Source organism: Trichosurus vulpecula, chromosome 9, assembly GCF_011100635.1.
Source record: "Trichosurus vulpecula isolate mTriVul1 chromosome 9, mTriVul1.pri, whole genome shotgun sequence".
NCBI lineage: Eukaryota > Metazoa > Chordata > Mammalia > Diprotodontia > Phalangeridae > Trichosurus > Trichosurus vulpecula.
The window spans coordinates 28,845,728-28,873,363 of NC_050581.1; the positions used below are offsets into that span (position 1 = coordinate 28,845,728).

The 27,636-nt window shown below is 38.5% G+C and overlaps 1 protein-coding gene across 1 annotated transcript in view; it reads right to left on the reverse strand.

Moving 5' to 3' along the window:
- Positions 1–3,131: 3,131 nt before the first annotated feature.
- LOC118831978 (methylthioadenosine phosphorylase) overlaps positions 3,132–27,636 on the reverse strand; it is a 58,115-nt gene continuing 33,610 nt past the window's right edge. The window contains exons 5-8 of the mRNA XM_036739460.1: positions 16,662–16,764; positions 10,005–10,244; positions 7,400–7,522; positions 3,132–3,756 (exon numbers count right to left, since the gene is read on the reverse strand). Coding sequence (XP_036595355.1) covers positions 3,718–3,756; positions 7,400–7,522; positions 10,005–10,244; positions 16,662–16,764 — 505 coding nt within the window. The 3' untranslated portion in view covers positions 3,132–3,717. The remainder of the gene's footprint in view (positions 3,757–7,399; positions 7,523–10,004; positions 10,245–16,661; positions 16,765–27,636) is intronic.

Here is a 27,636-nt window from a genome sequence, read left to right on the forward strand (position 1 = left end):
CATAAACAAGGGCTGGTCTAGAGTCATGCACCACTCCTGCTGTGGCTCAGAGCTCCAAGGAAGAAAGCCAACCTCTGGGCTTATATACCTTGTTCAGGGTCAAAGGTGAGTCATACATGCGACTCACCTGTGTGACCTAAAAGTGTCACAAAAATGCAACTTAAGCCCACGTGATCTAAAAGCCTCCAATGTCACAAACATGTCATTCAAACCCATGTAAACTAGGCTTTCTCTTGAGGCAAGGTCATCAAGGACTCCTAATTTAATCAAGGAAACAAAGGCCAAATTCTTCAAGGGTACTGAAAGAATGAATGGATTATTGAAAGAACAGTTAAGAAAGTTAAGTTCTAATAATTTGTATCAACATTGGAAGGATAATTTGTTCACTGCTTTATGTAATTTGAATAATAGACCATTAGGACATATACCTAGCCAGAATGATGACCCCAAATTTGCAAATTAGAAAACAGCAAACACATAAGATCCAAAATATTGAGTATTGTACTATAAGGGAAGATATCCCACCACTGTATCCAGGAATATCTGGTTTGGCAGGATATGATTTACATTGTTTAGAGGACTTTTGGTTGGATAGAAAAAAGATAAGAAAAATCTCTACTGGGATATATATGAGAATCCCTAAGAATCATTTTGGATGGATATTACCTAAATCAGGACTAGCAGCTCAAGGAATATATGTATTGGCTGGAGTAAGAGATTCTAATCATCAAGGAGAAATTATTGTGACATTCCAGAATTTGGGTAAAGAATCCATACAGTTTTGTAAAAATGACAGAATAGTTCAAGCAATTATTATTCCCTGTGAAATAATACCTCTTGGGAAAATTGATCTTCCCTCCAAAATTACTAGCCAAGGAACAGAAGGGTTTGATTCTATTTATAGAATAAAATTGGGCGTTAAAGTATGGGTAAAATGGAAGCCAGAGGATGTTCCAAAGGCTGCAGAAATTATAGCATATGGGAAAGATAATACTGTAACAGTTGTTCATCCAGGAGAAAATGATTATCAAATTGTATCCTTGACTCACGTATTCTATCGTGAACAAGGCTATGATTGTTTACTTGTTTCTTACTGGCTTTTGTCTGTTAAAATTTGTTTCCTGCAAGCTTAGTACCATCCACCTGCAGATGCTTGATTACTTAAGTCAGATATCACCCTCTTGATGTGTTCGGATGTTTACAAGTGTGACATGTCCTCCCTAGACCTGGCGTCAACTGAGTTCCAGATGCCAGTTAAAGGACTGACCTCTTGAATAGGCCTCTTTACCTGTTGGGGCAGGGACAGCTCTACATCCAGTTTCAGCAGGAAGAAGCTATGGAGGACAAGCTCTGTGTACAGATATTGTTGTAAAGTTCTGTTGAGACTAGTTATCCCCAAACTCGTATCGATTGCCCTATTGACCTATGTAATGCATAAGAACGATTTGGGGGCCAAATGAATTAAATTAGATTTGAAGATCTTTCCCACCCATTAATAGGCCATGTGACCTGCTTACATCACAGGAAGCCTAAGTCACACATAGAGGGAGGGGCTTTCTGAGAGGAAAAGGAAAGTGTGTCACAGGAAATAGAGTAGTTAGAGCTGAGGGAAAGAGTAGATGCGGGTGCTGTGCTTTGAGCGTATTTGCGGGAAGGCCCCAACGGGGGTGGGGGTGGGGGGGGGTGGATGGTTTTGAGATGGTGAGGCACCATGCTGCGACATGGTGTATTGAATTTTTTGTTGCTGTGATGGATTGGGATTATTAGTTTTGGGATCTGGTTCTTTGATGTCTGAATAAATGATTTTCTTTTTCTATCTTCTACGTGGACATTCTCTTATATTTGCAATGCAAAACCACACAGGCATATTGACAATTATCGTCTATGTTGTATTTATTGCCTTGCTAATACAATTGCCTTCCCTCTATTATTTCCTATTTGTCCTGGATGTAGCTTGCTTTGTATATAATATTGTTTGCATGTTGTCTCTCTAGTAAATTGTAAGCTCCTTGAGGGCAAGGACTGCCTTTTGCCTCCTTTTGCATCTTCAGTGCCTAGAACAGTGGTGGGCACATTGTTGCTGTTCAGTTGTGCCTTATTCTATGTGACCTTATGAACTTTAATCCACAGGGTTTTCTTGGCAAAGATACTGTAGTGGCTTGCCATTTCCTTCTCCAGTGTATTTTACAGATGAGGAACTGAGGCAAAGAGTTTAAATTATTTGCCCACACAGCTACTAAGTATCTGAAGTCACATTTGAACTCAGATCTTCCTGACTCCAGACCTGGTGCTCTATTCACTGTACCACCTAGTTGCCCACCTTGACACACAGATGCTTAACAAATATTTATTAATTGAAAAAAAATAAAGTGTTTAAAAAAACCCCAAACTAAAGGCAAACTTTTTGGGTATAGGTTGCAGTAGATCACTGCAGAGGTTCCTTTAAACTCGAGAATTCGGAATTTCTCCAGTTCTTTCAATATCTGCATTGATACTTTATATAAGCTCAGGGTTACTGCTGTTTAGGAGTGGCACTGTAAGCTATAATATTTTTGCCACCTTTCTCAATCAATGCTCCAGCATTCTCACTTTGAAGCAAAATGCATAGTTTAAACCATCTCAGTGTTTCTGGATCTTTTGAAGGTCTGCTCCTCTTCCATATTTTCAGCAGGATGCTTATCAAATTCACCATTGATTTGGGGAAGATTTCTGTTGGTTACTCAGTCTCCATTTTCTCAGATTAAATAGGGAGACACTCTCTTGAAGCTGTCATCTCTTGTTTTTTTTTTTTCCCTAACAATGTGAACAAGTTGACTGCAGGAGGATATACAATTTATTTGTAGAGAAACAGAATATCTGAAAGGCAAGCTTTTATATGTTCTGTATACAACATAGCACAGAACTGAAACATGATCACAGACATTTGAAACAAAGGCTTACTACGTGTTAAAAAATGTTTTGTTGTAGACCACAGAGAAGGAAAAGCAAACACACTATTTCAAGGTAAAGCTGTCCTGGAACAACTCCTTGTATCTTTTGATACACCAGAGATGTCAAATCCAAATGATCATTCTGAGAAATTCTGTTCCATATCAATCATAAATTTAAAAAAAAAAAGCTTAACTTTACAGTAGGCAAGAAAATGATTTATTAAAAAATCAGAAAGCTCAAATTAATAAACCATATATAAAGGAATTCACGGTCCATAAAAGCAGCAACAATTTAAAAAAATAGATAAAATATCAACAATAAAATGCCTACAATACTAAAAGTCATATTTTTTTCTTGAATTATGTCCTCATTTCTAGACAAATATAACTCTTCTTGGAAAGACAGGCAATGAAATGAATGTCAAGCATTCTTGTAACAGAAAAGACTCAACAAACTACCTCCTTTTAAGAGCAAATACACTGTCAGCATTTAATGTTGGGAGAAATGATCCACTTCAGTATGGTATTTTCTTTCTTTAAACTTGTAAATATTAGAGATACTGGAATGGCAGCCTGTTTCCAAGTACCTTTAGAAATCTTCAGGTTCACTTACTTCTGAGGTTGCCAAGACCTAGCAGAAGTAAACTCTTGAGTAAATACAGCCTTTTATCACCACAACTATTTCACAAGTAATACAGAACATGTGATTCTCTATTATTTGCTGTGATTATACATCCTGGAGTTCCTGGAGAAGGGACCTCTTCTGCTCCTGAGTATCCACACCATTTCAGTGTCTTGGTAAAATAATGGAAAATTGGACCATGTGCTGAAATAAAGATATCAACAAATTAATGAATTCTACTAAGTCACTATAAACAAGTAATAAGAACTGAAGGTATTTATTGGGTTTTCTTTACTAGAAAATGGCATATGGCATAATTTCTGAGGGGAAGAGGAAAGCCACTGTATGACCCTCAGGCAAGTTACTTTATCTTTTAGGGCCCCAGGTTCCTTATTTCTAGAATAGGAGGGCCCACATCAACAAAATTATAAACCCACTGACAGAAAATTTTAATACTGATGCATTGGAAACATATGATCTTATTTGCTCTTCACAATGACCCTCTGAGGTAGGTACTATAGTTTATTATCAATATCATTATTTTACAGAAGAAGAAAGTCTCAAGAGAGATTAAGTGACATCCCCAAGGTCACACAACTATTAATAAGCAGCAATGGGACTTAAACCTAGGGTTCTCTTAGATCCAAGTCTAGCATTCTTCCCACTATACGTGTTATGATGCCTAGATCAGCCATGTTTAGGAGGCAGGTCTTTTGACCCTAAATCCAGTGCTCTTTACATTTATTACACCCTGATGCCTTCCTGATGATCCTTAGGAAGAGCTTGTCACAAACTCTATTCAATTGTGCTCTTACAATTTTGTAAGCCCCTTAGCAGTTCATATAGAAATAATTTACACCTGCACATGGAAATTGTTTTTTGTTTTTGGGCAGGGCAATCAGGGTTAAGCGACTTGCCCAAGGTCACACAGCTAGTACATGTGTCAAGTGTCTGAGGCTGGATTTGAACTCAGGTCCTCCTGACTCCAGGGCCGGTGATATACTCACTGCCCCTGGAAATTCTACTTAACTTAAAAACATGGCAACTAAAACAAGGCTTTCATTTCCACTCTAAGTTGGTATTCCCCATTCTTGCAATTTATTTTCCTATTGTTAGCAAAATAATTCCTCTGTTTAATATTTATGATGATTCATTTCATTTGGGAATGAGGCTGGTTATATCATAAACCGGCCCTAATTCTTAAGGTGCTTCCCACTTCCAAGTAGATAACGCAGCCTCTATTCACTACTTATCTAGTTCACAAGATCAGAGATACAACCAAAAGTCTATTATGGAGACAGTGGGGTACAACAGGAATAGCACGGGATTAGGGTCAGGATATGGGCTTAAATTCCATTCTGCTACTTACTAGCTGTTTGATCATGGACAATTCAAATAACTTCCCTAGGCCTCAGGTTCCTCATCTATGAAATAAGAAGCTTGGACTAAGTGATCTCCAAGATCCCTTCCAGTACGTACACACACACACACAGAGCGCCTTTTCCCCTCTCCAATTCTTTCTTTACACCAGGTGTCAACGTGTTGCCCTAGGGCCAAATGCCCCAGCAAACTCCCTAATGCCTCTCAAACCAGATTAAAATGTAATTGGGAACTACTGACAAAACTTAAAAAATATAATAGAACATAAATGAGGTTAATAAGTCTCCACAGGGAGACTTAACTATGGGTTTAGTGGCCCATTTTTTTCCTTAGAGCTTGATAACATTGCTCTATATAACTTTTGTTTTTGTTGTTGCTGTTCAGTCATGACTAACTTTCACGACCCCATTTGGGGTTTTCTTGGCAACGATACTGGAGTGGTTTGTCATTTCCATCTCCAGCTCATTTTATAGATGAGGAAACTGAGGCAAACACAGTTAAGTGACCTGCCCAGCTAGTAAGTGTCTGAGGCCATATTTGGAAGATGTGTCTTCCTGACTTCAAGTCTGGCACCCTACTGTGCCACATAGCTACTCCCCACCCCCAACTATTAAACCAATGTTTTTAAAGCAGAGTTCAATCTCCTGCTTAAGAAACTTCAATGGCTTCCCCTGGCCTTTAGGATAAAATGCAAACTGCTCTATTTAGCATTTAAAACCCTTGATAATCTGGCTGTAGCCTATCTTTCCAAGCTGATTAAACAGTATTCTCCCTTACACATTCTAGGATCTACACAAACTGGACTAACTGTTCTTCCCCATGTGTGACAATCCACTTCCTACTTCTGACTTTACATGAGAGGGTTAACTGTTTTGCCCAGGGTCACAAAGGCTGTATGTGATCTAGGCAGATTTGAACAGAGGTCTTCTTCTCTCTGTTTACTATGACGCCTATCAAGTGCACATGGTAGGCACCTAATAAAGGCAAAGTTTATTGCCTTAAAATAATTTTAGTACAAGGCAGAATTTGAAAGAGAAGAAATGGAGGAATAAAAGACTGTTAACTAAGAGAAGGGAGAGTTACTTAAGGAGAGGAGAAAAAGCTTCATGGGGGAGAACTGGATTGGCAGAAATGGCAGGGCTAGAGGGTAGGGAGAAGAGTGTTACCTCAATGCCTCATTAATTGAATACAAGTGCAGAGAGCACATTAAAAAAAATATAGCTCTATTGTACCATAAATATGACCTAAACTAATATGTGGCTAGAGTAAAAATTTATTAAGCAATCAATTAGCAGTTTTGCTTATAATCTTCACATTTAGAAGGGATTTTTGGAGAAAGATGATCTGGAAAACCCAGGTCTTTAAAAAAAAATTCCTCATTGGCTGTGATCACAGCCATACTCTACTGTAAGAGGTATTCACAAAACACTTCCAATTGATGATGATGAAAATCTCTTGCATTTTTCTAAGTAAAAACTTAAAACCAACTTTGATAGACTTAGCTCTTCTCAGCAATACAATGGTCTAAGACAATTCCAAAAGACTCAGGATGGAAAATGCTATCCACATCCAGAGAAAGAACTATGGAGTCTGAATGCAGATTGAACACACTACTTTCTCTTTTTTTTCTTTATTGTGGTTTTTCCCTTTTGATCTGATTTTTCTCTCATAACATGACTAATGTGGAAATTAAAAAAAAGAAGAGAGTATTCTCTGGGTTCTGTAGTATTTCAAAAGAACCTTTCTAGCATAGTAACTGTGTGTGTGTGTGTGTGTGTGTGTGTGTGTGTGTGTGTGTGTGTGTGTGTGTGTGTATGAAAACAGTAGTATGCTCCTTTCTAACTGGGGTGGAGGAAGGGAGACAAAAAAGATAAACCAAGGAAATTTCACATAATCTTTTTCTCATTGCAGTTATTATCATTATTATTATTAGAATATCGCCAGAAGTAAAGAAATGGTATTCCCAATCTTTTTTATTTTTGGGGGAGGTGGACTTTTGCTTTCAGCAACTGTTACTTTTTCTAATGTGCCAGACTAAACCAGACTAAATATCAGATTCATTTAATACTTTCAGCTTCAGGCTTTATTTACATTAAGTATCTCTCATTGGAAAGCATTCATCGTGCTAAAAAAGTATTAGCATTAGAGGTGTTCCAATGTGAATTAGGCTGCCTTGCAAAGTAGTGAGTTTTCTATTTCCAAGCAGAAGTTGGATAACCTCTCGCTGGACATTTGTAAAATGGAGATTCTTGATCAGGGTCATTATGGGCTAAGTGGCCTTTGACATTTCTTCCAACCCCAGGTTTGTAAATTATAGGAAGCAGTACAACAGGGCAACCTAGGCAAGAAAAATTACAAATGAAGTGAAAAATGGGGAGAGGTGGGGGCGGAAAGGGCTGAACGCGGTCAAGCAGTTGATTAGTTGACTATTTGTCATCTGCTGCAAGTTCATTTTTAAGAGACTTACTTTCGTGCTATGTAGGGTTTCTGTCCATTCCATAGATCCGATCTGTGGTATTGCAGTGAGAAGCAGACTGGTGGCCTTATTTGAATTTTCTTTCAGAGTCTTCATGACATTATCAACTGAAACCTAGATGAAAAAGCAAGTGACATTAAAAGCCCTGATGCTTTTCAATTCACACTTTTACATTTTGTGATTACCAACACTTTTCATGAAGAGACATCTTAGTTTATGTAAAATGACTTATCACTGCTTACACTAAATATCCAATTTTCTAAAAGAGATAAGCAGGCAATGAAAAGAATGCTGGATTTGGAATCAGAGAACCTTCATATTTAAATCCTGGATCTTTTATTTACTTCCACTATGACTGGATAAGTGACCTCTCTGAACCTCAATTTCCCAAGGAACTGGATGAGATAACCACTAAGATTCCTTCCAGGATTAAGGGTTAGGGTTAGAATTAGGAACTGTTCACTTATCAAAAGAAAAGACCACTTTAATATAATTTTAAAATAATTTTCAATTTCAAAGAAAAATGCAGTGTCCTAAGAACAAAAATTAAAAACTCTCAGAAAAGACACTCCTTTTACTCTGAGCAGAAGGAAACAAAAAAGGGAGTGAAGAATCCCTGTCTTCCAACTCCTCCAACAAGGCCTGAGAAACCGTGTTTTAAACCACAGATAATATAAATTAAAAACAAAATAAAACAGATTATCACTGGGGCATGTGTGATTCTGGTTGACGTAACACAGGGATCCCTAAGTGGTCAATCGGGGGCTGGGACCTCTGAATTGTGAAACTCTTGCTCTTCTTGTACCCCTGGGGTAAGTTATAGCCACAAAACAAATTCCAGAGGGATCTGATGGATCTGTGTTTTCAGCAGTAGAAATATACTCCCAGCACTTCCCCACTTCTTATAAATAGCAAGGCTTCAGTCAAGAAAAAAAAGGCAGGGAAAAGGCTAGGACCTGCAGTTTTTAAAACTAAGTTTGGGTTTCTTCATGGCTAAATCCGAATGTAATTAAAGTTACCACATGTCATTTTCTGAATTTCTGTAAGTTCCATAGCCAACTTTTCTGACAAGATATAAAAAGCATGTTGCCAATGGAGTCTCTCAGAGAAGTGTTTTCCAGGCCTTTTTCTTTTTCCTTAGACATATCCATGAGAGTGCTGGGACATACTGGCCTCATACAACAGTGATATGGGTCTAAGCATCTCTCCTCATTTGTACAGTACCTGCACTCAAACATCTCATTCATTCATGCTCTCTACCACCTTTCAGAAGTGACCTATCTCAGGAAGCTGCATTCTCCCCAATTTAGCCCTGGCCCCTTTACATACTTCTCGAGAACGCCTATAGCCAAGGAGGGAGTATAGTGTGGTGGAAAAAATACTGGACATGAAATAGGAAGACCTGGAATTAGGTTGCTGTTCAGTCATGTCTGACTCCCTGTGATCCCATTGGGGATTTCCTTGGCAAAGATGCTGGAGTTGTTTGCCACTTCCTTCTCCAATTCATTTTGCAGACGAGGAACTGAGGCCAACAGGGTCAAGTGACTTGCCCAGGGTCACACAGCTAATAAGTATATGAAGCCAGATTTGAACTCAGTAAGATGAGAGTTCCTGACTCTAGGCCCAGCTACTTACTAGCTATGTGATCATAAGCAAATTACTTAACCTAAGTCTCCTCATTTGTAAAACAGGAGTGATAATTCTACCTACCCCATAGGGCTGTTGTGAGGAAAGTGGTTTTTAAATTGTAAAGTATTATGTGGCTGGTTATTTCCCCAGAGCAACCTGCAAGTATCACAGTCAGCAAAGAGCAGATTTGTTGCCCTATTCTACCATCACAGGGGTTTAGAAATAGAAGGGACTTTAGAGATCACCTCACCCAATCTCAACATTCCATAGATAAGGAAACTGAGGCCTAGAGAGGTGAAGGCAAATCAGCCCAGGGTCACAGAGTTAGTGACACAACTAGTTCTAAAGACTTTCAGTGTTCTTTCCATTTCACCTTAATACTTTTAAACTTCTGAACTCAATGGCTTCCCAGTGAAGAACAGTCAGATTTGAAATTTCCCATTAAAGGGCCAGTGACAGCTTGGGGTCAAGCTGAGCACTGTGAATTATCCATTCCAGGAATTAACTTCTTAAAAAGCAAACAGTAGTAAAGCCCCCCTTTTAGGGTGTGGAGGGAGAAAGAAAACAAAAAACTAAAAAAAAAAAAAATTTCACACTGAACCAGAACTGTTCCCATTTATAGTAAAGCCACAACCACAAAACTGCTTTCAGATTCTGAAAATGTAGACAGCTTTGCAATATAATGGATCATTTAGAAGTTAGTTTGTCCTTTACTCCCTGCCAAAGACAGATCTCAAGATAAGTTTCTCCTAAAAACTGAAAAAGGTAAATTATTCTACAATGTGGTGTCTCTGTGGTGTTTCCATTTTTCAAAAGCAGATTTCAAAACATAGTGAGCTCTAAGGTATTGTTTAAACATAAAACCAGTTCTAAGGATCATAGAAAACTTTCTCTGAATGGACTTAGCTCTATTACAATTTTTTTTTACCAAAGAAGGGACTTTTGTAAGGAAAGAAATTCCACCCACCGCCTCCTCATGCTCTTTCCAGCAGTCATAATCCGTCGCCATAGCAATGGTTGCATAGCAAATTCCAGCTTCTTTGGCAAGCACCACCTCTGGCACCGTTGTCATGTTGATCAGATCTCCTCCCCAAACACGGAACATCAGGCTTTCTGCCCGAGAACTAAAACGGGGTCCCTCCACAGTTACCATCGTTCCCTTTGAGTGACACTTGAGTCCAAGTTTCTTAGCAGTCTCTATGAGAACCTAAAAGAAACCGACAAATGAAAAAACCCCATAGCCATTTTATACATACCAAAACTATCGAGGGTTTCTTAAAGGTACATCAGAAAAACAATGTCAGTAATCTAAGGCAGTGGCTCTTAATCTTGCATACCGCTGGACTGTATGGGATGGAGTTATTGGTGATGAGACCTTTCAAATCCGTATGTTCACCATGTATTATCAATGTTATTCTGTAATTTCTAATGTTTGAGAATTTCATGTATGGGACTGTGACATCTGACATTAAAGAAAGATGCTTGTATTTAAAAAATGCTCAGGAATTACTGACCTAGAAGTAAAAAATGAATGAGGAAGGGAGAGTAGGATAAGAGATGGGAGGAGGGGTGAAATTCAGCTTGACAACAGCATAATGAGTTCCAGTATGATGCATATGTAATTAAAGCATCATGTTATAGCAGGAGAGGCAGTGATTTGGAATCAAGAACAAATTCAGGTTTTGCCACTGGGAAATTTGCCATTTTGGGCAATCTGCTTAACCTACTGACTTGACTTTCTTTCTCTTTACTTTTTTTTTTAAATTTTAGACTCAAACACCAGAACACAAATACAGAACAGAGAAAAGAAACAAAAACATATCATAAACTTAAATACTGGAACTTAAATACAAAGAAAGGGAAAAAAGCATGCAATGTGCATAGCAGAACATAAGAGAGGATTCAAAATATTGTTAACAATAAAATTTTCATTTCAAGAAAGCCTGTATGATAAATACTACACATTGTGTTGAGAGCCATCCATCTTTCATTGCTCCCTTGTTAGCTTTTTTCTCTTCGCGGCTGTGCACATTTTTACTTCGTTCTCCCCCTGCCCTCCAGAAGGCTACAATTAAGTGTGGATATATTTCTCTATAGCTACAGATATAAACATACACATATACATATGTATATATATATGGAGACATATATTTTCCCAAACAAATTCTACTCCTGATCCTTGTTTTTATGTTTGTGTCCTTCTCTTTAAAATAAAGGGATTGACTGGTAAAATCCCAGTCCTTTCTACTTTCAAAATCTATAATCCTAAACTGTCAATGGATACATGTTGAATTACCCTAGTATATAATATCTGGATTAAATGTCCAGGCTCTGAATTTTCGAATCTATGAAAATGTATCTGAACATAAGGTGACTTCTTTTATGGTCCTTACTTCACAAAAAGAAACAAGCATTTATCAAGCACCTATGATATGCCAGGCATCCTAAGCACTTTACAAATATTATGTCATTCAGTCCTCCCAGTAACTTTTGAAGATAGGTGCTATTATTATCATCCCCATAGTTCAGGAAACAGAGGGAGACAGAGGTCAAATGACTCACCCAGGGTCACACAGCTAGTAAGTACCCTCTAGGACAATGATGTCTGACTCAAATCAAAACAGGTTCCTATGGGCTACATAATTACTTAGAAAACCACAAAAATTAACATTATCTACACTGAAATGTATGTTTATTTTGTTAAACATTTCCAAATTACATTTTAATCTGGTTCCAGCCCCGCTGGGGTGACACTTGTGGCCAGGATTTTGACATCTGCGCTTGGAAATGAATGAATGGAAAAGGAGGAGGTATCCTGTTGATCATGTAACAAGCAAGAGGGTTAACAAATGGAAAGAGAGCCTGAGTGGCACACTCACTGGTGCACATGAAACAATGCATCAAGACCCAGAGGTATATCTCCAACTCTTCAGAGTATTTATGGGAGGACATAGGCCTGTACAGGACACAAAGACAGATGGACTGCAATATGCCCTCCTGAATAGAGTAGGCATACAGAGGAGACCACACACCCAGTGAAGTATCTTCAAGTCACATTAAAGAACACCTTTATACCTCTACCCTTTCCTTCTTTGAAATATGGAAGCAACACTGGATTACTACTAAATGTGTCATAGCTCAGGATCATTTTGCCCAGATATTTAAAATGCCTACAGGGAAAGATAACTTAAGTTGAAGTTGGAGAGGAAGTGCTGTGTATTCATGCCTCTAAATACTTTATTATTATCAGAAATTTATAGAATGCTTTAAAGTTTGCAAAGCATTTTATCTATATCTATATTTATCTATCTGTCTATCTATATATATTACCTTATCTAATTCTCACAACAATTGTTAGGTAGATTTCATTATTTTCCCCATTTTACAGACGATGAAACTGAGGTTCAGAGAGAGGTTAAGTGACTCATGCAGGGTCACACTCTTAGTAAACGTCTGAGGAAGGATTTGAATTAAGATCTTCCTGACACCGAGTCTAACACTCCATCCCCTGTGACATCTAGTTGCCTTGATCATTTTGAGATTATTATTAAAGCTCTATTACACTTAGTGAATAAAAGGAAGTCCTGTTTAACTGCCCATTTTTCCTGCATGAAAGAATGCCTTTTCATCATTTCCATTCTTGCTGAAGTCCTCTGAAGCAGCTGAAACAACATCAAGCACTGCAGTGTAATCATAGGTATACAGCTCAGCCTTGAAGTAAGGTTAGAGGAATCAATCAGTCAATATTTATTAAGCTCCTACTATGAGCTAGGCACTGTGCCAGGGTGCTGAGGATACAAAGGGGTAAAAGAAAGTCCTTGTCCTCAAAGTGCTTTACCATGGGAAGGAGAATGTTCAAATATATACCAAAGCAAGTTATACACAGGACAAGTAGGAAATAAGTGGCAGAGGGAAGACACAAAAATTAAGAGGGGTTAGGAAAGGCTTCCAGTAAAACATGAGATTTTAATTGGGATTTAAAGGAAGGCAGGAAAATCAGTAGGTGATGTTGAGGACAGAGGTCATTCCAGGCATGGGGGACAGCCAGAGAGAATGCCTTGAGCCAGTATCTTGTTTGTGGAATAGCCAGGAGGCCAGTGTCATCGGGTTGAAGAATACAAGTCAGGAAGTAAGACACAAATACTGGAAAAGTAGGAGGGAGTTAGGTTGTGAAGGGCTTTGAACGCCAAGCAGAGCATTCTGTATTTGATCCTGAAGGCAATAGGGATAGAGTTTTTTGAGTGGGGGAGTGACGTGGTTAGACCTGCACTTCAAGAAATGGTTGATAGCGGCTGATATAGAAGATGAACCGGAATGAGGGGAGACTTGAGGCAGGCAAACCCTCCAGCTGGCTAATGCAGTAATCAAGCGGTGAGGTGATAAGGGCCTACGCCAGAATGGTGGCAGTGTCAGAGAAGAGAGCATACAGGAAAGATGCTGCAAAGGTGAAATCAAAAGGCTTTGACAACAGCTTGGATATGGGTGGTGTGAAACAGTGAGGAGTCATTGACTCCTAGAAGTTGTAGATTTGAGGGACTGGGAGGATGGAATTACCCTCTACAGTAATTGGAAAGGTGACAGAGAGGGAGTTAGGGGAAAAGATAATGACTTCTGTTTTAGACATAGTGAGTTTAAGATGTCTACCTGATGATATCTAGTTTGATATGTCTGAACAGCAGTTGGAAATGCAATATCAGAGGTCAGCAGAGAGATTGGGACAGAATAAGTAGATTTCAGAATCATTAGCATAGAGACTGTAATTAAATCTACAACAGCTGATGAGATTACTAAGTAAAATTGTGTGGTTTGTCCTTTGTTCTGGAAGAGGACCCTGACTTCAGGGAGACGGTGACAGGACTTGCAGTTGACTTTGATTTGAGGTAGGGCTGTGCAAGGTCACCAGCCTCACTTTCTCCTCCAGAGCCATCTGGGTCCAGTGGCCTGATATTCATCAGGACGACTGGAGATGGCCCAGGATGTAATGGGAGACCCTGGCCCTTTTAGGCTAAGGCTTTTTCAGGTTCTCACTTTGAGTTGGTTGAGGCAATGCCCATTCAGTGAACAGGCCTCTTTAAGAAGTGAATCAAGGGATGACCGCTTTAATAAAAAAAAAAAAATCAAACTGGGAGGGGAAGACCCACAGGAGTGCTGGCCAAAAGAGAAACAGAGAGCCTAAGACAGAACCATGAGGGACACACATACCTTCCAGAATATGATCTGGAAAAGGAACAGCTGACCTACCAAAAAACTAAGCTGAACATTGGAAAGTTGCCATTTTCATTTCTGTTCATAGAGCAGTACAAATGATGCAACCTACTGAGTTCCAAGTTTCCTGCCCAGTCCTTTGTGGTCTCATGTGCATCAATCTGTAGAAGATGACCAAATTCTCACTCACATAGAAGTCTGCACTTATCTATATCTTTCTATGTGTACATATGTATGCATATGTATATATATATATGCTATACAGGTGCACACATAATATATAGACATATGAATAAATGAATGAATAAAACATTAAGTGCCTACTATGGGCAAGGAACCAGAGATACAAGCAGAAAAGTCAGATAGTCTCTGCTCTCAAGAAGCTCACATTCTAATGGAGGAAACAACACCACTACACTAAAGGTTCTGGCTGCAAGTCAAATGGAAAGTTCCTGTCATTCTTAGGGTAAAGCAGCAAAGGAGGTAGTAAGGCCTCTTTTAAAATGTCATTTCCACTGAAAACTTCAGTTTGCAATAAGTTGGGTCTGGCGATCTTGCTGATTATGCCTTCATGGAGTCACTCTGGCTTTTTAAAAGCTAACATTAAGGCACACTGTGACACTCAGAACTATACCCCACACCCTGAGGCGGTATCCCCTGCCCAGGCCAAATCTCTACCCTTGCTTGATAACTGAAATAAGAGCTGCACTTGTGCCTCCATCTGGTTCATGACAAGCTAGCACCCAGCCAAGAAAACTCTGTAACTCAACCCCCTGAAAACCCAGCATTTGAGCACTCCTCCAAACCCAGGGTCCATGCTGCTAGAGTGCTCCCAACTCTCTTCCTTCTCACTTTGCCCCTCCCTGCAATAAAAACACTCTGCTGTGTGTCAGGCCTCTTCTTGATATATTCCTCAGCATCAACAAATGAAGAAGGTGCTGCTTCCCCTCTGAAGTGGACACCAGTAATAAGGATAGGGCCATCTTAGACATGAGTTGGAAGCAGGTGTGTGACTAAGTTCCCTCAGCAGCCACATCTACCCAGTCAACTGGTTTGAGCTGTAGCAGAAAGCTGAACAACATGATCCTCAGACAGGGTTTCCTTGGGGAACAGAACACAGTTCTTGATGTTGAATTACGGACAGTGCCAAGGCCTTTGGTTGCAGCAAAAACTTTATGTTCACATATCTATACATACACACTAGTCCTCACTACGTTCCCTAAATGATTCAGAAACTTAGTTCCCTGCCTGTACCAGTTACACTGATACAGTAATGACTTGTATATTTTGAACTCCCATTTGCCCTTCTCCTAATTCCACTCTTCATATTCCAATTCTGAAAAGAAAATTCAATATCTTTGATATTTCTTTAAAGGAGCACTGCTAGATAAGGTCAGCAGACCTGAATTCCTGAATGCATGGACAGAAATGTGGATGCAAAATCTGGCCATGTTTCCATATTTTTAATATACTTTACAGCAGTGGTCTCAAAACCAGAATTTTTAGGATGATCTCTTGAACTGCAGGAAAAAAAAATATTAGAACTCATATACATATAAATCAATGATGATGATGATGATGATGTTAGCGATGTGGAAAATAACAACCATAAAGATAACAATAATGAAAACGAGCATTTATATAGCACCTACTAAGTGCCAAGAACTGTGCTAAATGCTTTACAATATTATTCCATCTGATACTGGCAACAACTTTGGAAGGTAAGTGTAATCATTAACCCCATTTTATAGTTGAGGAAACTGAAGCAAATAGAAGTTAAGTGACTTGCCCAAGGTTACATAGCTAGTAACTGTCTGAGGATGGATTTGAACTCAGGCTTTCCAATTCCATGCCCAGCCCTTTTACCCACTGTACCACTGGGATGCCAACTGATACTGGTACTGTCACTTAATGTCATGTACAATGCAACAAGTATCCTGAGGGAAGAAGAGTGCCAGAATGTGGAGGGGTTAACAGTAGTACCCTCGTGTGCACATTTGCTTTCAAGATGTTGTGAAGTATTATAGTTTATAGGTGCCCAGGAAAGTGGATTCACAGGTCATAAGATTATCTAGTTTTAATGAAACTAACCCTCGCAAAATGGACAAGAGGCTTAAAGAGATTTCTGTAAAGAAGAAATTTCCAATATATTCTGAGGTGTTTGCCGATCAGGGATTTGAAGTCTTCACAGGGAAACACAGCTACTTTCATGTCTATGACCAATAAATGTACTCCTTTTGACCTACTTTCAGAGAGATGTATGTGAAAGAGTGAAGGGGGAAAAGGGAAAAAAGCCTAATCAACGGGAGTTACCAAATCAATTCTGAAAATCAGTGAGGTGACAAATGTCTTTTCCCTATCACATCAATGAAGTCTGTACATCACAAATTTGGATTGAGTTTTCAGATACTTTACTAACCTCTCTGGTTTTAGAACAAAATGGCTCAGCCATTGGAATGTGACACACTCCTCCAGAGCAGGCATGGCTTCCATCATAGAAGGTTTGAGGTCTTTTGGTTGTCCTATAAAAATAAAATGCAAAGTAAAACTCAGTCAAATCTCAATTATTCATCTACTGAGGTGTCAAATTATGGATTACACCGACCCTCTTTTTCTTTACTTCTTCTAATGTCCTGCCTCCGTTAGCCTTCTCATTAGCAATTTATAAGTTAGAATTGGTAGTTTGTTATTGTTTGTTTTTAAAGTGTAATTTCTGGCCTAAAGGAAGATGGGAGTTTGATGCCAGCAGCTGTAAGATGAGTTTCATAATTTATGTGGATTTCAGTTTGTTATCCCCAATTCTCAATGCCGCAGCTAATAAAGAAGGAGCTAAAGCTGTATACTGAGCCAGATCTAGAAGACTTATTTAAAGAAACATCTCTGAGGCTCCCTGAAATAATTGACTTCTTGAATCATAAAATATCCAATCTCTTAGTTCCTTCCCCCGGTGGCAATCAGAAACAGATCTACTCATCAGTCAAGTTCTGTTAATCTAGTAATGCTTGAATTCATGAATGAGCCAGGAAACAGAACTATCTGATCTTTCCTTTCGGTTATGGAGAAACCGAAATCACGAGTTTAAAATAGCTGCTGCAAAGTAAAACATCATTTAATTTCCTGTTCCCAAGGTGCAGGACTCTAAAAGGAACAGTTTTTCCGGATCCAAAGCTCAAAAGGAAAATTTGCCTACCAGAAATAATGCATTATTGCCATTTAATCACATACCAAAACAGAAACTTAAGCAACTAAGAGTGCAATTGAAATTAAAAGAATAAAGACTTTCTTCAGCAAATCTTCCAGCCCCCATGCTATTCTGGGGTACTTTAAAGGGAAAGTTATAACAATCTCAAAACAATGCCAGGTAGAGCTGAAAAATGACGTACAAAAATACCTAATTTTAAGATTTCTCTCTCTTACACATACACATGTATGTGTGTGTATGTATGTGTGTATGTATGTATGTATGCCTCCAAAAGATATTTTTTTCCCTTTTGCAATAGATAACAATATTTCTGTCACTTGTGGGTCACTAGTCTAGGGCATTGTTTCACAAGTCTCACAGAACCAGTGTCCAGGGTTACATCCCTAGGTATGCCTATAGTTGTAAAAATAAAATATAGCTTTAAAAATCCTTGGTAGAAAAGTTACTCCATTATAATCTTTTTTTTCCTCTCCTCATGACTACTTCTGTCCAAGCTACCCCACTTAATTCCCCTTTTCCTTCTTTCTCTCCCTCTCTTTTACCCTTTTTTTTTATCATAACACAGGAAGAATACCCAACACAGGGTCAGAAGACATTGGTTTAGGTTCTATTTCATTACTTATTAACCAGGTGACCATGAATAAAAATCACTTTCTCTTTCTAAACACTAATTTCTTCATCTATCAAAGGAGTCCTATTATCTATATTACCCACTTCAGAAAACTGTTATGAGGATTCAGTAAAGTAACTGATATAAAGCACTATGTAAGCAGTTAATCCTCTACCTTAAAAAAACCAAACAAAACCTAAATCCTTATCCAACTGTTTCCCTTTTATCTATCTTGGTACCTAAATTTTCTAACTTTTCTTCAGATTAAATCCAGCATTATTTCCAAACCCTTCTGGGCTCAGCTGTACAGGACAACCACTTGTTGGGAAAATAACAGAGGAGACTCCTGTTTAGGCATAGGTTAGACTAGGTAGTCCCTTGGGATCTCTTCTGATTTTTAATTTCTGCAGGTCTGTGAATGTCTACAAATTTCCATTTTACCTTTTCCTGAATGAAAGCTGCCTTTCTTTAAGCACCAGCATTCTACTTATTCAATGTTATATTTGATTGAATTGGAGTTCAAAGTAGTGGTTAAAAGAGCTGGCCTCAGACCTAGGAAGATTTGAGTTCAAGTCTCAATACTGACAAATATTACCAAGGTGACCCTGGATAAGTCACTTAATTTCTCATTACCATGGGCAACTTTAACTTTCTAAGACTTTAAGTTGGACCTTCCTGTCTCCCTGGAATTCCTTATTCCCAAGAAATCACAAATTTAGTCCTTATCCCTATTTAATCATTAACAATGAGACGGGACCATCCAAAATTATAGTCCTGAGACTTATTTTTCTACAACAAATTTGTATTTTGACAACATTAAGGCTTTTGCAGCCAAAGAGCCATGTATAAACATTTTTTTCATTCTTATCCTATATTTTATTAGAAGTTTAACTTTTCAGAAATAAAAACTACCAGAAAAGCTGAAAAAGAGTTGAGCAGAAATTAGGTCAAGACCAATGCTTTAAGCAATGGAGATCTGAGCTGACAATAAAATGTCACACAGTACAAAAAAAAAAAAAGAAAAAAGAAAAAAGAAATAAAATAAGGTCAGGGACCTTTCCCAACTACTGCTGAGGGAAAATTCTTAACTAAAAAATGGATAGAGGATAACATAATGTAAAATAAGAGTAATTGGAAATACATAGATAAGATTTTTAAAGGCTAAAGTCAATGCTGAACTATCAGAGAAACAAGTGGGATAAAGAAAATGTTTGTGTCACAGTATCAAAGTCTGATATATAAAACATACAGAAAATTGACACAAATATATGAAATCACAAGCATGTCCTAATAGTTATGTGGTCAAAGTATACAAAGAGTTTTCAAAAGAACTGCAGCCTATTTGTGACTACATAAAAACATATTCCAAATCACTAATAGTAAGAGAATGCAAATTAAAACTACTCAAGGTTTTATTCACCTCAAGAAAGCTGCCCCTTGCACTAGGCCAAAACTACTTTTGAGGTTTTACCTTAGATCATACAAACTGGCAAAAGTAGAGGGAAAAAAAAAACCTCTAAGAGTCAAAACTGGAAAACAGTCATTAAAATACTGTTCGACATATAGGAATTTTATGGTAAAGTAAGAACAGACAGATAAAAAGAACTCAGAGGAAACATGAGAGAAAAGTTGCATCAGAAGATGAAGAATAAAATAAGTAGAAGCAAGAGAACAGTTGTCTCCAATGACTACTAATTAAATGAACAGACTGTCCAAAGGAAGTAAAATTCTGAGTACTGAGAAATTAATGAAGGGATAATGAACCACATTGAGAAGTGAAAGACAACTAGGATGGCTCATAATTGGTAGATATGGTGGCTCCATTGGAAGCTTCTTATTTAATTGCCTTTCTTTTTAACAAAGGAGAGTTAACTCTGGGAGTGGGGGTTAAAATGTCTCTAACGTAAAGACAACAGTTGACAACTAAATTAATTTTCTTTAAACAAACAGCATCGGACATCAATATCAGTTTTTCTCTCTAATGGGCCCACTGGGATTCTCTGTCCATTCATTCTCATTCACCTTCCCACATATGAAAAGTTGTGTTCTGAGTTCCAAATGGCTGAATTAAAAACAAACTTTCAAAACACAACTTGTTTGTAAGGCAGGAGCTTAGAAGATGGCAAAACCATAAAGAACACCAAAAAGCCCATGATCAAATAGTTGCTTCAAAACAGCAGACATGTCCCGAACAAGACAAGACACGCGAGGACTATTACTCAAACTCATTAGCAAAGCAGGACAACTGTCTATGTTAAGAAGACTGGTATGAAATAATTCTCTACCATATATTTTTCCCTTGTAACACACAAGTTTAGCAAATGTAAGCTCAGTTTTACAAAATAAAAAGTCCTTTTAACAAACATATTTACTAGAGATGTCAAGAAAACAGCAACATAAATAGAAAAATGCAACAGTTAAATAATCAAAACTAAATGCTGTGAAATTATAAATACCATCTATGCCTGGCCCCACAAGAGAAATATATGAAGTGGAAGAGACACTCTGGGTATCATATAATGTCAAACATTAGATAAAGTGGCTAGTTTTGCTGATCTCTATTACTGTTTTTTTCCCTTTTATGAAAAAAAAAACCATTTTGTTACGAGAGATGGTTTTATGGGATGGGATGGGAGAAGAATATGTTGTGAATTGTAGGCAACGTAAAAACAAAAGATATCTCTAAGATTATATAAACTATATATGGCTTCAAAAAAAATTGGAAATCTTACAAACATTTTTATATGTGGCAACTTTGAGTGTACTTCACGACAATACACAAGCCCAAACAAATTTAGGTCTCAATCCTAATAAAAACCGAGTCAACTGGAAGAAAGATACTTTCCAAAATTTCTTGAGGGCCCATCCACTAAATCTCTTTGACTCAAATGGATGGGCAGGGTCCAGCCAATGCCACTTTGGCCTTTTTACATGCCCCGTATTGTTTCCTCCTCTGCTCTGGTTTTATGTCTTCCTTTTCCCATTTCCTGAGGGTACTTTCTCAGCCTCAGTTTTAAACAGACAAAATAGGGTAGGTTTTCAGGTGCTGGTGAAAGCAAAGGAGCAGCAAAACTAGGAAAAAAAACCATACAATTTGGAAGAAAGCTGGAAGAAAGGCTGAAGAGGTGAAGAAAAGCAGAATTGATCTAGGAGGGTCATTAAGAAAATTTTAGCAGAAATCGAAGTCATTTTTCAGAAAGTTCTTTTTACTCATTCTCCTACTATACAATAATGTTTCCACTAATCTTAATACTACACATAAATGTTTCTTTTCCTAATCTTAAGCTAGAAAGCCTCCTAAAGGCTCTATGATTCAGCTCCATTTCGGGGGGAGGGGGAGGGAGAAGGCAAATCACTCAGAATCCAGGTGCAGCTCTGAGAAGGTAAGAATTAAGTTGCCAGAGGGAGAAATAATTGTTTTCTCTCGTAAGACTTGGAAGGCAGGCTGGGCCAGAGGAACTGAAAGAAGGTTAAATAGATAATTCTTCTCATTCACAGTATTTCCCAGAAGCAGAGGGAATGTCCTCTTCTGCAACTATCCCAATACCAAAGTTTGGAAAAACAGTACCCTATATAGATACAGCACTGACAGAATGCTAAAATGGAAAGGTATTGCTCCAAACTGGATCCTGGACAAACAATAACTAATTGCAGAATGTGAAATATGAAGATCAGCCACAGGACTTAGGGATACCTAAATGAAGAAGAGAAAACTTAGGAAGTGGTCTTCAAGTGACTGTTCTGCTTGGTGCCAAAAGGATGGAAAGTACAGAGTGGCAACTGCAGAATTAATATAAGGAAAACCTTGCTAAACGACAGTTACCCTTTGAAATTACTTCCAGTTTACCCTGTATATGTCTTATATATATCCATAGCTGTTTACATGTTGTTTAGACTGTGAGCTCTGTGATGGCAGGGACTGCTTCAGCCTTTCTTTGTATCCCCAGAGCTTAGCACAGTGCCTGGCACAGACTAAGAGCTTGTTGACCGGTGCCTGACAAAAACGGAATAGGCTGCCATAGGATGGATGTAGCAGCTTTTCCCTCATTCTGGAAAAGAACAAATTTTATTTGTTATTTCATTAAATGTCAACCTAAGGCATATTGCAACACCTGGGAGATGCTGAAGTTCTCTGGCGGGGAGTCTGAAAGCAGGAAGAATTTAAGCCAAGGATGAATGTTGTAGAGGGGATGATTGGTCAGGTATGGGTTAGACTACTAAATGGCTTCTGAGTCTACGTACTGGGAAGGACATCAGAGGTCATTCGGTTCACCCGCTGCTAAACTCCCTATACAGCCAAAGGCTTGTCAAATTTATAAGGTTACAAATTCAGATCCACTTCCATGGGAAGCAAAACAGAAGGAAAATCAAGAGGCATGGCTTCATCCAAGGGAAGGAAAAAAAGTCACGTGAAAATAAGGAATGCAGTTCTGGCACTACAGGCATAACTAACAAAATGCAAACAATTTGACAGTAATGCACTCATGGACTCCCATCGCATACTAGTCATCCAAACAACTGTACTGGGTGTTGCTCCTGATGAATATTTGGTAATCCCCAACTGACAATTAGCTTAGTTGTTGTTTAAAAACAGAAACAGACTATTTCATAATCCTAAAAGAATTTCAGTTTTAAAATGACCTATTATTAATTAGACCAGGAAAAGAAAGAACAACCAAATGTTCAATATCTAGAACAATGAAAATAAAAATAACAATAAGGCTCAACTGAGCACTAAATAACTGTAATGCCGAAGTTAGGAAAATGTGAAAATGATTATTTCCCTTCTATAGCTCATTAGAACACAGTTGTTTGCATGCGTGCTGTCTTCCCCAATTAGACTGAGAGCTCCTTGAAAGCAGGCTGTCTTTGGCGTTTCTTTGCATTCCCAGTGCTTAGATTAGGGCCTGGCAGTATAAGTGTTTAATCATTGTTTGATGACTTGACTGACTCTGAAGTTCCCATTTCCTCTTAGTAAGACCATCTGCTGAGGACCTAGGGGGTGAAGTGAGATTGGAGCGATTGAAGTGAGACTGAAATACCACCCCTCATTATTTTGCTGAGATGGGGGTAGTATGGGTGTGGTCTGTTACATATGGAAAAATGGGTTGACAGATTTTTTTTTGAACTACTCTTTTTAAAAATTCTTTGTTACAAGGCATGGTTCTTTGGGTAAGAAAAAGAGAGAAATAAGGACTAGACTTGTGATTTCACAGGTATGGGGAGGTGCCAAGTGAGAAAAATTCACCTATCAGCACAGGTTGGCAACTTTTCTGCAACTTATAGTCTTATAAAATTGCCTAGACCACTGAGAATTTAAGTGACTTGCCAAGCATCACAAAACCAAAATCTGTCTGACGTGGAATTCGAACCTATGTCTTTCTTTCCGTGAAAATGAAGGTAATGGTAAAAACAGATAATATGAATTAAAATTTTAAATAACTATTATAATCATTCTCAAGTGAAAAAAATAAACTTAAAAAAAAAAAAGAAAAAGTTTTTTGCTCTCCTTGCTTGCTCCCCACACATAAGATGATATTTTGCTAGAGAGGAAAAAAAAACTACTCCAGATGCCAACACAGAGCCATAATCATGTCAGTATTTGGCCTGGACAACAAGAAGCCTTTTTACACATCTTTTCAGACTATAAAGGTTAAGGTTAGTCACCTATTACACCCTCTCCTTAAAAAATTTTTGTGACAAGGCATGCTTATATTTACTTACCAGAGTAGACAAAGAAAGATTTTAAAATGTGAGGATATCTCCCTCTAGTGGTCTCAACTAAGACTTAAGAGACATAAAAGGAAAAAAAAAATAAGCTGAACCCCTAGACCTTCAGGATAATTGCTGTGTGTGAGAATGTATTTGTAGATTTGCAAAGAAGCCCAGAAGTACCCTAACTTACCCTTGTCCATATTCCTCACTGCCACTAAGAATGGCTTATGATAATCTGGTCCAATGCAATTTTCCGTAATAGCATATAACCTCTCCATTGCAATGTTTAGCAAACATCACTGCTAGCCCAAGGTCACATAGGCAAGTAATGGAGTCAAGACCCAGGTCTCTTGCTCCAAATCGAATGTCCTCTCCACTGCATCCTACCTCCTATTGAATCCTCTCCTATCTCCCTTTGTACCTTCTGGTTTTCCAGTGAGTTTTACTCTCTCAGAATCTTCAATCCCATTCTTTCCACTGTTCCACTGGCTCCTCCCCACTTTGTCCTTTCTTCCAGTAGACTGGGTTGCTTGAGAGCAGGGGCTTCCTCTTCGCCCCCTTAGCTTGAAAAGCTTTCACTGGATCTTGGTACCTTTCTTTAGATACTATCCTATACCTCACCTTCGTTTTCCACTAAACCTAAAAACAAGGAATTCCAGAGATCCTAACAGAGGGAGCCCAATTTGTCTTCACAGGAAATCTCTGAGACCTAGTAGGGTAGACTGAAATATGGCTCTGGAGCTGTATACCTTGTTATATAGGCTAGGTAAAAGTGGAGGAGATGGAGGTGGTTGGTTGGACTAGCACTGTACAGTGGGAAAAAAAGGTCATACTGTATAAGAAAATCCAGGAACCAGAAAGGGGGAAACAAACTGGTCTAAGGTCAAAGGAAGGAGAAAACCCAGTCATAATGTTGTGGGATTATACCAACAACAGTTTACTGAAATAGCAAAGGGACGGATGAGTTTGGAAAATAAGTCACAAACCTAGTACCATGGCAAGATCCAGGAGTATAGTAACATCTACTGAAGCTTGCTTAAACCAAAAACCAGAATAGCTAATAGATTCTTGGATTACCCTAAAGATCATTTCAACCTTCAAAAACGTGGAAGAAAAGGTTAGGGGGAACTATTTTATGGATCAGATTCTTACCAACAAGGAAGAAGGATGAAATAAGCATTTACTTAGTGTCTACTACATGCTAGCACTTTGTAAATATTACCTCATTTAATCCTCATCACCCTGGGAGGTAGGTACTTTTGTTATCCACACTTTGCAGCTGAGGAAACTGAGGCAAACAGAAGTTCAGTGACTTGCCCAGGGTTCAAAGGTAGTTAGAATCTGAACTCATAGCTCTATCCACTATGCCACCTAGCTGACTCTAGAAGGAAACGCATGGTGAAGAACAGGGGGTGAAATGACTATTCTATTTTAGAATTTATAAAGTAAAGCGAAACTAGGCAGAGGCCTAGAGGCAACTGGGTAGTGCAACGGATACAAAACTGGACCCAGAGTGAGAAAGACCCGGGTTCAGTTCTAGCCTAAGTCACTCATTAGCTGTGTGACCCTGAAGAGGTTACTCAACTTCTCTTTGCGTCAGTTTTTTCATCTGCAAAATTGGGACAATAATAGTATCCACCTCTCAGGGTTCTTGAGAGGGTAAAATAAGATATTGTCAAATGCTTTGCAAACCCTAAAGCTGTGATGATGATGACGACTGTGATGACGATGCAAGAGAAGAGATGTCAGGGGGTTCAGAGAGAGGAAGTAGGATCTCTATGACTAAAATTCTCGAGGGGAAGTAAACCCAAGAGGGATGGGAAGCTCTTAAGAATAAAATTCTTGACAAAGCAAGAAATAATGAAAGAGAAGCACAAAAGGGGAAGTTGTCGGAAGGGCCTAAGTTAGAGATGCAAAGGGCTGGGGATAACTCAAAAGTTAAGAGGAGGAAAAGCTAACTATCTGATGGAAGAGCTGGGATCTAAAAAGATCAGATTGGCTGGCATGGGGAGTTGAACGGAAGTAGATGAGATTCAGTGAGCATAACTATAAAGTCTTATACTTGATACTCAAAAAAATTCAATTTTCCCAGCATAAGATCGGAAAGGTGCAGCTAGAAAGCAGTTTTTTAAAAAAAAAAAGAGTTGAAGGACTGGAGGGCATGGAAAGTCAATGAGTCATCAGGGCGATATGGCACCCACAAAAGTTAATGTGGTCTTAGCTCCCTCCATTTCGAGGGGCCAGTTATACTCCACCTTGGCTAGACCACAAGAAACATATTGATAAACTGGAGATAGAACAGGGTAGTGAAGGTTCTTGAGATTATGCCATATAAGGAACAAGGAATGCTTGCCAGGATGAGATTTAAGAGGGTGAGGGGTGGAGGAGCACTGATATCTGTCCTCAAGTGCTTTAAAGATTTTAAAAAATGTGAAAGAGGGATTAGACAGACTTTTCTTGCTTGGTCTCAGAAGAATAACTAAGATTACAGATCTAGAGGTGGAAGGGTACTCTGAGGTCATCTAATGCAACCCCTTCCTTTTACAGCTGAGCAAACTGACTCGGAAAGGTTAAGATGACTAGCCCAACATCATACCAGTAGTACATGGCCAGGCTAGGATCTGAACTCAGGTTCTAGGACTCCAAGTTCCACATAATTTTCACTGTGCCACATATTACTATATCTGTTTGGTTTTTTGTTTGAAGAATATAGGAAAATTACCAAAAAAGCTCTATGTAAGAAAAAACATATTAAGTTATTTGTAAGTAAAAGAGGCTGTCTCAGGAGGCAGTGGGTTTCCCCTTCTCCACAGCTCTTAAACTAAAGGTTGGATGGTCAAGGGTATGTGGTAGCGCCTTCATCAGGAATGGTATGGCCTAAATCTAGGCTTCTGGGATCCTTTCTGAGGCTAAGATTCTGTGAATCTCTGAGCCTTAATTTCTTAATCTGTAAAATGAGGTTAATAATATCTATTCTGTTTATAGGGTTGCTCATGAGAATTGGACAAAACTAATATGAAAGAACTTGATAAATTGTAAAGTGACACAGAAATGTTTGCTTTTTAATCTATGGGACTATATGGAAGATACCTTCTAAGAGCTCCCCATTCCAAAAATAATTTTATTCTTCATTCCTTGTCTCATCTAATAAATAGAAGAACTAAAAGGAGGATAAAATTTTCATAAGACATTAAAAAGAGCCAGCATGAAATACTAAGTGAAAGATTATTATTCAAAAGCATTACATGTGCTTTTGTGGAATTATTCTGAAGGTAGCATGTCCATCCTTACTGCCTTCTTGTCCAAGTTTATAAAATCAAACCACTAGGAAATTATTTTCTTCATTTCTCTTTCTCCCCCCCTTTCTTCTACACTTTAAATGGCCAAAGCTCTAGGCGTCTACAATTTCCAGAACAGACAAGGGTGCAGAGTGTGTCAACCAACGAGTATTTTCAAAGTGCCTGCTATATGCCAGGCACTGTGGATACAAGTAGGAAGTATGAAACAATTGCTACTCATAAGGAGAGCTTAAGAACCAGATGGGAAGGGACTGTGGTCTCTTCTTCCATTAGTGTCCAAGGAAAGAAACAGTAATATGGGTAGGGAGATGACAGTTAGGTAGAAGATAATTCTACCCCCAGTCGTGTTTCATTCATTCCCAAAACATTAAGAACCTGCTATGTGGAAACCTGCAGTAAGTGCTGTTGTTGATAAAAGATGATGCTTACTACCATTAAAAAAAAAAACAAAACCTCGTGTCCCTAGAACCTAACACAGCGCCTCACCACTGGCACAGTTTCTATCACAGTAATTTAAAATGCACAAGGGCAAGACTTAATGCTACTTTCCTACTAAAAAACCTTCAGT